Consider the following 12,704-nt stretch of genomic DNA (forward strand, 5'->3'; position numbering starts at 1 on the left):
ACACTCACACACTCACTCACTCACTCTGTTACTCACGCGCCTCCAGGTGTTTCCATTAATAGTCTGCTTGTATTTGTCCGGAACGCACGTGCGGTAAAAAGCAGAGAGAGAGAGAGAGAGAGAGAGAGAGAGAGAGAGATAGCGAGGGAGAATCAAAAAGACCCAGATAGTCATCTGGCTCCCCCGCGCGGGCTGACATCACCAGGTCACCGCTGCACAGCGCGCGCATCACACACGCACACAGAGCGCGCGCTATTTTCGACCGTTGGTTTACTGTGAGCGCGTGGAGCATCACCACAGCGCGAGGATGAAGAAGACCAGCTCGCAGCAGGGTAAGAGATAATAATAATAATAATAATAATAATAATAATAATAATAATAATAATAATAATAATAATAATAATAATAATAATAATAATAATAATAATAATGATGTTTCTTTTGTTGTTAAAAATAAGCAAATTAATAATATATCTATTTGTACATTTAGATTGTGATTCTATATTCTATTATATATTATATTATATAAATTTACAGAATGTTCTGATTAACTTCAAATGACCGTTGACTATAGGTTTATTTGGGTTTATTTTAATGTTATATAGAGTTAATTACAAACATCCACTCACTGAGCACTGATTTTGTTTATTTGGGTTTATTCTAATGTTATATAGAGTTTATTACAGGTAGACACTCAGTGGTCATTGACTTCATGTTTATGTGTTTTTTTCTGATGTTATTAGTATTATTTACAAGTACACATGCTCGCTGACCACTGACATGTTTAATTGAGTGTATTCTAATGTTTTATAAAGTTACTGATAAACACTGACCACTGACTTTATGTTTGTTTCAGTTTATTCTAATGTTATATAGTGTTTAACAGATAAACACACTCACTCATCACTGACTGTTCTAATGTTATATAAACTGAATTACAGGTAGACTAATTCACTGACTTAATATTTATTTGGGTTTATTCTAATGTTATATAGAGTTTTATAGATAGACACACTTACTGATTACTGACTTTATGTTTAATTGGGCTCACAGGTGGACAGTTGGGTTGGTGTGTCAGGACTCTTAGAACACTGTTCCCTTAGTAGGAATATAATGAGTGTTGTTTGACCCCTTAAATGACCTTTCATTAGGCGCTTGTTTTTTATAATCTGGCTAATGCAGGCTGTGTCCTGCAGGCCTCGGCCACCAGCTGCTTATATAAGAGTGACCTTAAACACTTCTAATTCCAGCTCTGTACTGAATAATCTACACATATCAGCCCAGACCTCGACTGAGTCACAGTGAGGACCTGAACACCGGCCACTGCTGCCTGCAGCCATCATAAAGCCACCCAAAAGGCTAATGCATTCATGCAGTGTTTGAAGCAGCTGTGGTCATTTTAGACTTATTTGAGGTCACTGGTTTTGTGTGGAGGTCAGTTTATGAATGTGGTTGGATGAGGCTGGATTAGCAGCTTAATGGAATGGTCTATACTGGATTCAGGTGCAGACAAAAGTGTGTAACACTGATAAAAGCGAGAACTTGGGGAACATTTAGGAGTTCTCTAATTTAGAACTGTAGAGGAACCCTAAGAGGGTGTTCTGATGAACCTTCAAGAAAAGATTTTTAGACAAAAAAAAAGTTTCCGAGCTCTGAGTGGTCCAGTGGGTTAAGTGCTGCCAAATAGGAGATTGCTGGTTCTAATCCTGTTCATGTAGCTTGCCATTGGCTACCAAAGCCTGAGCGAGCACAATTGGCCTTGCTCTACCTGGGTGGGTAGATGGCGCTGCCTCTCCACATCACTCCAAAGGGTGATGTTGCTCAGCACAAAGCATCTGTGAGCTGATGTATCAGAAACTAGTCGCTACTCAGCAATGCTGCATCAGCAGCAATTTGAAAAGAGGCAGTAGCTGGCTTCACACGTATCGAAGGAGGCATGTGCTAGTCTTCACCATGTTGGGGCATTAGTAGTGATAGGGGGAGTCCTAATGAGTGAGTTGGCCAATTGGCCATGTAAATTGGGGAGAAAATGTGGAAATAAATTAGGAATAAAATAATTTAAAAAAGGAAAAAAGTTTCCTCTAAGTTCCTTGAAGCACAGTGAAGCATCTGGGAAGCAAGTTATATTGTTGCGTAACTATGACACTATAGTTCAAAGGTAAAAGACAAAAAGCACAGTGAGAAACTAGTGTAGCTTCTCCTTTGCAAGTTTGTGTGCGTCGTCATGGTAATGTAAACAAACTGTATTAGCCTGTTCACCAGTGATAGACAGCTGTTAGTCACACACATTCATTAGTATAGTATGACCATGCCCACACCGATATAGGTCTAAAGAGTGTGGGTGATTTTTGAGGAGTGTTTTACCATGTTTCAGTGGAGTTCCATGGAATTGAAGAAACCCTGTGGAGAAGGTAAACAAAGAACTCCGCTATTGGCTGTTATAACTAGCAAGCAATTAAAGCAATATGTGTTTTCAATAAAGTGGCCAGTAAGCTTTGTATCCTACCAAAAATCAACATGGTTGATCTGACAACACTGCAATAGTACTGAGCTGTACTGCTGCTAAAGCTTTGTACAAACTTTCTCCCAAATATTATGCAAATATGCAACAGTAAGATAATATCTAGCGCTCAATTGATGGTATTGGTTTCTTTGCAGAACGGAATTCCTCCCTGTTTTATAAATAATGGCCTCTTTGTTCTGATATTGATGTTATTTTTCCCAGTAGCTATCTGAACTACTCTGCATGCTTGATCTGCAGCCATTTAAAGCATTCAGCACTGAGTGAAAGTCTGTGTGTCAGTGTGTGTATGTGTGTGTGTGTGTGTGTGTGTGTGGATATCACATATTTCCTGGAGATCACTTGAAAAATGTTCAGTTATTGGAAAGGAAAATAAAATATCCAACAGAATTTTAACAGAAACAAAAATTGGCCAAAAGTAGAACGCCCTACCTTTTTCACTGGCCACTTTATTAGAAACGGTTCACTGATGAACTTCAAATGGACTATTGTTTCTAACCATACACCAGTAAGGTGGAAAATTAGATGGCAAATTGAAGTATTTTATAATGAACACGTTTTCCAACATGTCCACTGGCAGAGATCACTTTTTAAAAGGCCAGATGCCTTTTAAAAAGGATTTTTAAAATATGCTAATCATAGCTATTATATAATAAAGAGCTTTACAAATCTTACAGAAGGATTTACTGCACACACTTACACATATAAAGCATGCCTATCTCCCCCTGCTTCAGCTGGAGCTCAGGAGCTCAGTAACCAGATACAGTATTCGAGAGGTATTAGAAAATGAAAATGAGCTGAAGTTAAATCAGGGGAAAGTGTTTTGGGTGTAATTTATTTTATACTTCCTACAGTATTACTGGGAAAGGAGCTACTAAATCTGCATAGTTACTTTTAACAGTTAAGAAACTAGAAAATTTGCATTTTTCTTTTTTTATTTTTAAATGTGGTTTTGTGTATGTGTGTGTGTGTGTGTGTGTGTCCGGGGAGCCATTGGGGTAAAAACATTGGGACGTTTGTAGTTGAAGCAGTGACTCATGCTCTGAGTTTGTCCCTGTTTTTTGCTCCGGGATGCTGTTGCCCTTGTTTGGTTTGGATTATACATGTACATACAACCTTGAAGCAATAGCCCTAAATTTGCTACATCTTTAATGTTGTCACTCTGCTAAGTCATGCTTGCCACTTTTTTTAGTTTAACAGTAGTTTTAAGGCAAATCAGCCAAACATGTGACAGCAGTTTATTGCACAAATTTAGATACAGTCCAGCAGGTAATGTTCACATCAACCAGCTGCATGAGGAAAATTGTGAGCTCAGTCTGTGGCGATTCTAGAGTTTGATATGGCACAAAGTAAAAATGAGCCCAGGCTTTATAGAAAAATAGCCTGATCTGAATTTCATCCTCAGCTGGTTTCATTAACTGATTGTGTCCGTTAATCAGTGTCCGTTCTTCCCAGTCACAAGATCTGAAGACAATAGAACACATTTATGATATGGTGGAACTGGGGGTGTGCCATATTGTATCGAACGCAATAATATTGCCAACATTTTTTAATATTGTGAACAATATTATACCTTTAAATATCGTTCCATATCACCCACCTCTAAACATCACATCAGGGTACTACTTTTTTGCTGTTTTTAGCAAAAGAAAAATTCACACTGTTCTAATTATATCTGTCTAGTATCATTCATTGTACTATAATCCTAGATATATGGAGATATTTGCATAATAGGCACATAATTAGTATCATTGACATTCTGGATCATTGACTTATGATAAAATTCTTGTTTTTTTATATCAGTTAGGGGTGTGCAATAACCCCTATATTGTATGCAATAACAAAATTACATTTCATTTTGTTGCAATAGTGTATTCTTCAAATAATATTTCTAATTAAGTGTTTTGTCATATCGCCAAGAGTATCATTATCACAAAAATACCAAGAAATATCGTGATATTATTTTAGGGCCATATCTCACACCCCTAAGTGGAACCCAATATTAATGTAGTGTTCTTAAAACAGTGCATATATGGGTGTGCCAATTTTCTTGACAGCTGTTAAGCAATGGATACTCAAATTTGACAAAGATATAAATAGGATTAAGTATTCCTCCTTATGGAGTAAAAATGAACCTAAGATGTTTAAATGTTTAAAGCTGATTAAACAGTTACTGCCCTCTTCATCAGTTCAGGAAATGCAGAGGAAGTAGAAACTCCTTAAATCTGGTTTGTGACCCGTATCCGTGTCTGATCTGCTGAGGGACGCTGCAGCTGATGACAATCAATTACTCTCTTTATTTCTCTCCACAATGAGTTCCTCAGTACTACATTCCAGCAGAACTTCCTCATCCTGCATCGGCGCTTCGGACCAGAGCATTCACAAACACAACACACCACACTGACCCTCTGAAAATCCAGCCATTCCTTCAGCCCTTTTCTAAGTTCAGGGAAATGTGTTGAAATGATCGTCTGTGGTAACCTACTGTTACACTACCGATAACAGAGATAGAGACGAGTCTGAAAAACACTGGACTTCTGCTTTAAGTCATGTCATGTGACTACCACATGACTTATTAAACCTTAGGGGTTACTAATCAGTACATGTAAAGCAATGTGAACTAGCTGAGTTGTTCCTAATTCATACTATCCGGGAAAATGTTTTTTTTTTTGCTGGATCTTAGTAAGCAGTTATGAAAACACCCCTTCATATTTTACTAGCTTCTTTTAAATCTGACACAGTTTTTATTCATTTGTAGATTTTAACAAAGGAGGTTATTTTAATCTTGTGTCCAGCAGGAAATGATTCATTGCTCTTTTCCAACACATGATTCAGATGAGCAAGATTAGCTCTGAGGGCTAAAGTATGACTCAGTCTTCAGCCCTGAGATCCAGATTCCTCAACTCTAATAAAATCCTAAAGAACTCTGAGCCAGCTAGTCTTAAACAGAGATCTATAATCTTGAACCCTTGCGACATTTCTTTTGTGTCAGTGTTTGGGCAAAATGCCCTGAAAGTTTGAGCTACCTAGCTGTTAGGAAAGCTAGCAAGGACCTGGTCTGGCTGACCCACATGGCAACACTTTTTAGCTCAGCTTAACATTGGACTCGTTGAACAAGTTTCAGTTTCAGCAGTAATGAGAAAACTAAGGGTACTCACACTAAGCATGGTTTGGTTAAAAAAAAAAAAAAGTTTTTCCCCCTCCCCACTCCCCCACTGGCCTGCACTCACACTGAGTTTAAACAGTCTGTGCCCAAGCACACTTATGCCACTCACTGCTCAGTTGGCTTGCTGGTGTTGTGCCGAATTCAGCACCCCTGCCATGAAAAGCACCCTCTCTTGGGAGCGCATCTTCTTTATGAAGGCGTGCCAAAAATATATGCCAAGTCACGTTTACAAACATACTGATATAGCTAGCGCTTCCGAAAGATGGTGCTTTTCCTCACAGGGTGCTGAATTCGACACCGCCATGTCTTTTTACAGAAACATTGCATCACTGACATCATCTTGTTCTGTGCTTGGGCACACATTGCGAGCGCTTTTCCACCTACGTGGAACTGGCACCGTTTTGGTACGTGGTTCGAACCAGTTCACCGCATTTCCTCCAACTAAAGCAGGATCTGGAACCAGGAACGTTTGTTCGCACCAGGAACTGAAGAACACTAGGTTGTTCAGCATCAATCATGACCACCGCTTTTGAAAAGTTTGATGGTTCCACTAACTAGTGGAAACGCGGGCTGGTTCGCTAAAAGGCACCATGTTTCTTATAAACCCAAATGGAACTGGTTTAAGAAACAGAGTTATTTTGATGGAAAATGCATGCGTACTATGCTCGAGTCCAAGCGAACCATCCTCTGGCCCACCATTTCAAGTGTATTATTCCTGGGCACACTAGTCAAATGAGCTGTGCTTTGGGAGGTTTCCGTGCCTGGGCATTGTACGGATTGCCTAGTGTGAGTACACCTATAGAGGTCTGACAGGTAAAATACAGTAGTCATTGCTAACATAGCAAAATAATGTTCTGAAACTTTAACCTGGTATGGTAAGTGGAAAAATGTCAGAATCACAGAGACACTGTAACAAGCAGCAAGCTGTGATGGCAAGATGACTAGGTCAGAACATTTCCAAATTGTGGGGGGTGTTTCCAGCATATAGGGGTCATTACCTACCAAAAGTGTTCCAGGGATAAGGCAGGAATAAGCAGCAAACTTTCAACATGGTCAAGGAGCTGCTAGTTTCTTGATGCCAAATACCGCAGGAGACCTTTAGAGTTGTTGTGGAGTGCATGAGTGCACGCTGTTCTGGCATCATAAGCAGGTGGTTTTAATATTATGGCTGAATGGTGTATACCAAGTGTCTTCCACTATAAGAAGCTGCTACTGTTCTATATAACATAAAGCATCTACACGCTCTAATGCTAATGATGACATCATGCTTTACTGGTTCACAGTTATAGTTATAGTTCAGTTATAAATAGCTGTGGTGAGCTGTATGGATCACGGGTGATGTCACGTGAAGCAGTTCATGTGTACAGATGGGCTAAAACAGGCCATGTACTTACTGTGTGTGTGTGTGTGTGTGTGTGTGTGTGTGTGTGTGCTGGGAGTCATTAGGCATGAATGCTTTGCCAGGCTTCATTTAAACACTGCTGATGATGCCAGATGCTTGTTAAGGGAAGGGTCCTGGGGCGTTATGCCTAATTTCAACATGGCCGCCCTGCCACTGCGAGTGAGGGGCATTTTCTCTTGTCCTCTCCTCTCTCATCCTCTCACTTACTCATCAGAGTTGCCATCCCGTGAACATTGAGACAGAAACAAATACAAACAAACTTCCAGGCATGTGCACCGAAACAGTGCTACACTGAATTTTCTAAATATAAATGTGAATATTATTATTATTATTATTTAAATTGTACATATGAAATCAGCACAATGTGTTCATTGATAGTAAGAGGGCAATAACTGTGTTGATGTGATGTACTTTATCGTGATGATCGAGGGCAGATGGGGGACCTTGTCACTAAACAATAACATTCCAAGTGACAAAAAGATCCATCCACTGGTTTTCTGTGAAATAGTTAAAAGAATTTGGTGTCAGGAATCATATGCTCTATGAACTGTGTGGATAAAGGATAAAGGATGGCCTCTTTATTGTGATTTCACAATAAGGAAACCTGCATAGAGCCACCCTGGTGTCACCCCTAACCTGTCAACCCCCACCAGAGCCCCACCCACTAGATCAGTTGAAGAAACTGCATATTACTCTGAGAACCACAGATAGAACACAGCAGGATTAGCCAATAGACTTCTTCTGATGGAGGGATCTGTGGAAAGTCAGGTCCATGACAATTCAGCATATGAGGGAGATGTAGGCACATTTAAATAATGAGTTTTGTGCTTCTATCGCAGTTGAGCATGTGTTTAGCCATTAGCACTAGCTAAAACAAACTTGTAGTAGCATGGTGTGGCTTGGTCAGAAACAGCTTATTTGCATAAAAGTGACAGAGCCATGAAAGGCACATTCTGAAAGGGACTGAAACTTGCAAGAATAGAGCTGGTAAGATCTCTTTATGTTAGTGATTTTGTGCAAAGAACTTCATGAACATGTTCATAAACATAAACGTATTCTAACTTGTGTAAAAAGAGGTATAATATGTCCTCTGTAATGAAAGTGAGAATAAACAGTATTTTGCCTTTAAGCCATATTGGAATTATATTTCTTTTGTAAATAAACACAAGTTTTATTACTGTCACACAATTAGTTGTCTAAAAAAGTCAGTTTTACCTCAGAATGAAAAAATATTGTTAAAACTTTCAGGGGAAGTCGGTAAAAAAGATTTTATTGGTCCAGTCATTATCAACGTAGAGACACAATGTAAAGAATTTGTGCCAGATTTAAGGTAGTGAAAAGTTTCTTGTGACAGCAATATTATTATAGTGTGCTTATTTACACCACTCATTTAGTGTTATTCAGCAACCAACAATTTATATAAGTAATTATTAATCATATATATATATATATATATATATATATATATATATATATATATATATATATATTTTTATGTTCGAAGCAAGTGCATTCAGCAGCACTCATTTCAGTGTTAATGCAGGCTGAGTTAATATATTCATCTGAAATTAGAGCTGTCAGAATGTTAATCACTCTCTCGCTCCTTCTTCCTAATCTGTTCTGCTAATTGCAGATTTACAGCGGCACTTGTACATTGACTGTGAGTCCTCTGTACGGTGGCCGAGAAAGCCCAGCGCAGTGCAAATAGAAAAGCGCTGCAAAAGCACAAAACACATCCATCAAAATTACAACACAGGCGCAACAAATAGAAAAACGCGCTGCAAAAAGAAAAACGCGCTGCAAATAGAACCACAACACAACGGAAGTGAGTCACAACACAACGGAATTTTCCCGGGGGACCTTAAAAGATGCTGTACCAGCTGTATACAAAGGACAATAAGTGGCAAACAAGCTTCTGAAAAGTAAGTTATGTTTATTACCTGTGATTACCACGGTTGTGTGAATATTATTAAAAGTTCTGCTTCACAAAACGCCTTGTTTGCCACTTATTGTCCTTTGTACACATAGTGAAGTCCGAGACGTTACTGAAGACGCAGCTTAGCTGGTACAGTATCTTTTAAGGTCCCCCGGGAAAATTCCGTTGTGTTGTGACTCACTTCCGTTGTGTTGTGGTTCTATTTGCAGCGCGTTTTTCTATTTGCAGCGCGTTTTTCTATTTGTTGCGCCTGTGTTGTAATTTTGATGGATGTGTTTTGTGCTTTTGCAGCGCTTTTCAATTTGCACTGCGTTGGGCTTTCTCGGCCACCGTACCTCTGCCATTTCTAAATATGTGAGGAATCTAATCAACATCTGAGAAACCTTCATTCAACTTAATCATAATTATTTGCATTTAAAAAAAAATTGAAAATGCTGGAATATTCCTTGAATATCTGAAGAATTGAAGAATTGAAGAATTTTCCCAGTGCTTCTACTGTTGTATTTTTTTCTCAGTTTCGTAGATCTATTATTTTAAATTATATTTTATTTATTCATTCATTCACTTACTGGCCTGGCCTCATTTATCACTGTAATCTGTTAACTCCATTTCATTACTGTAGGTCAGAGACAGATGAGACAGTGAAATGAATATTGACTCTTTCCCACTGCAGTCAGTCTGTAATCTCTTACAATAGCTTTTAAATATCCAAATTCATATCAGGTCATGAGCATCACCGTTCCTCTAAACCTAAACATAATCCTTTAGGGAATGACTGGAAAAGAAGGAAGTAAAAATAAGAAGAAAAAAGTCTGCAGATTGCCCGCCCAATTAATAGTTGCGTAAGTGCAGGTCAGGCCACGTATAGCATTTTTACTCCGTTACTCTCACTGAGCTCATATTCAGAGCTGCAGACGAGGCCAGAGCACGAGAGCAGTGCCAAACTCCACATGAGCGGATATTACCACACTACTGCTGCATCTGGGGCTGGAGTGTGTGTGTGTGTGTGTGTGTGTGTGTGTGTGTGTCTGCTGGTTTTACAGGATTGCACAGACCACATATTCAGACATCAGGACTTTGGCATGATGATTAAAGAGAGGAAACACACACACACACACACACACACTCAACTGCTGCATTACTGTGGTGTGGAAAGAGGCTTTGGCATCTGCTGTTTGGTGCACAGTGAGGAACCGAACCCTATACAGTTACTGTTTCAGATACGTAAACCCTAGAGAGAAAATCTCAGCACCTTCTAGGAAACAAATAAAATACAACACAGTTCTTTTACAGTGAGTGTTTAATCGATATAGCAATTGCAGCTATTGTAAAAACACAAGTAAGTGATTTGTCCAGAAACTAATTAAGTTACATCAGAAAACAGCAAAAAGATAGTTGTTCAATCAGATTTTTTTCTTATCATCATATTAATGATCAACATAATTAGAAAGAAAAAGCAACATATAATCAATTATATTATGATTCTCATTATGAACTCAGGGATTATGATACGTAATAAGTCAGTAACAGGTTACTGAATGTTTCATTGTAGGTAAAAAATTCATAGTGGATACAGAATAATTCATATGCAACACTGAGTTACTCCTAGTGCTTACAGAATATTTCATAGCAGATGCTAAATCATTCTCGTATTTATTAAAAGCTTCATAACTGTACAGAATTAATAGCGAACTAATTGCATATTCTGAACATATCATAGTGGATGCTTGATCATTAATACTAATATCCTTTCCCTTCCAATAATAATTAATTGTGGATATTGAAGAAATCATAGTAGATACTTGATCATTACTAATAATATCCCTTCCTTACAATAATAATTCACTATGAATACTGAATAATTCATAGTGGATACTGAATAATTAATTATTGAGAATAATTTCAATAGTAGTTATTGAAATTGTGCAGAATTAATAGTAAATGCGTAGACACTAAACAAATCATGATATTTATTGTAGATACAAAAAAAAAATGCATAGCAGATGTAAGTAATTCATAGTAGATATTAATGAATTCATAGTGGATCTTGAATGAGGCTGCATCTTATGGAGTTAATGCTTTGTAAACCTCACTGGTTAATGAACTGCATCCTGCCAATGTCATGAGTCATGACCCAGCAATTAGAATCAGCCCAGTATGTTTCTGCAGTAGGGGGCAAGCCTGACTGGAGGGAATTCCCTCCTTCTGCTGACCGACTGGGCTGCCTGTGGGCTGTAAACTCCACCTCATGCCAGAGAGTTCACTTCTGAGAAACAGTGAGGCAATGCAAACAAACTGCTCTGTTGATGAAGAGCAATCTGGACATGCTCTGATGTAAGCAGTATGGCAAATGCCAAGCAGCTCCAACCCCTGCATGTTACTGGACCTTTATTTGTACTTAGTAGAATTGTCAAGCGATTTGAACAACTGATAAAGCATCAGATGGATTTACTTCTCCTACTCTCGGTAGTTCAGTAACATTAGCATGATACTGCATTAAATTAAAAAGCCCTAGCAATCTGGTCAGCCATAATATAAAAACTGTATGCCAAAAAAGCTGTGACCCATAGAGCCATGAACTACATAACATCTCTGAATGTGTCCTGAGGTTTCTGATTCCATTAGGTGTCCATTTCTGTTCACCGGTTGTCCTTCTTTGGAGCATCTATGGTAGGTTCTGACCATTGCATGCCAGTAACACCCCAGAAGACCTTAATGTTCTGTCTTATGTTTAAGTTATCAAAATGCCTCTTTCTTCAATTGCTGCCTAATTGCTGCTGGTGCTACTGGAACCAGTTCATCAATGTTATTCACTTCCCCCTGCCAGTGGTTGGTTTTAATGTTGTGGCTGACTGGTTGGATGTGTGTAAATGGTAGGGGTGGGTGATATGGCCCTAAAATAATATCACAATATTTCATGGTATTTCCACGATATCGATACTTTTGGCGATATGACTAAACACTGAATTAAAAAAAAAATTAAATAAATGATTGTATTATTGCATACGATAGCATATGACACACCCCTAACTGAGAATTAAAAAGAAATACAAGAATTTTATCAGATTTGTAACAGAATTCAATAATCCAGAATGTCATGATTTTAATAATGCAATCCAAATATCTCCATATATCCAGGATTAAAGTAAAACGAATAATACTGGACAGATAGGATCTGTCTCTAGGAAATTTATTTTGTGTAAATTCCTTTTTTGCTAAAAACAGCAACCCTGTGATAATTAGGGGTGGGTTTTATGGCACGATATTTCAGGGTACAATATTGTTGACGATACTATTGTGTGCGATACGGTATGATACACCCCTAGTAAATGGGATGTTTGCCTGAACTGTCTCTTTAAGAACCTGTGCTGAGGTCCAGTCAGACGCAGATGGCAGATGAGTTAGACTCTCAGCAGTCAGTTTCTTACACATGATCTCAGGTTAGGGGTGTTTTTAAAGGAGTTAAATTTGGCACTGCGGTTTGTAGAGCAGGTAATAGCACCACGTCTACAGGAAAGAGCAAGCGTGAGAGGAAAAAATAATTACGAGCCTTATCGCTCACCCTCTTTACAGCTCTCACATCTTCTTTTTCATCTGAGGTCTTGTGACCAGTGGATACGACAACATAATCTTACACAATGAAATAGCTAATTTTAACCCCTAATCTACACTTAAAAAA

General features: G+C 38.5%; 1 protein-coding gene across 1 annotated transcript in view; it reads left to right on the forward strand.

Annotated features, from left to right (window-relative positions):
• The first annotated feature begins 292 nt into the window (after positions 1 to 292).
• The window catches only part of septin9b (septin 9b), a 76,658-nt gene continuing 64,246 nt past the window's right edge, over positions 293 to 12,704 (forward strand). Inside the window, exon 1 of the mRNA XM_007257116.4 lies at positions 293 to 332. Within this exon, the coding sequence (XP_007257178.2) occupies positions 308 to 332 (25 nt within the window). The 5' untranslated portion in view covers positions 293 to 307. The remainder of the gene's footprint in view (positions 333 to 12,704) is intronic.

The sequence above is a fragment of the Astyanax mexicanus genome, chromosome 5, assembly GCF_023375975.1.
Source record: "Astyanax mexicanus isolate ESR-SI-001 chromosome 5, AstMex3_surface, whole genome shotgun sequence".
Classification (NCBI taxonomy): Eukaryota; Metazoa; Chordata; class Actinopteri; order Characiformes; family Acestrorhamphidae; genus Astyanax; species Astyanax mexicanus.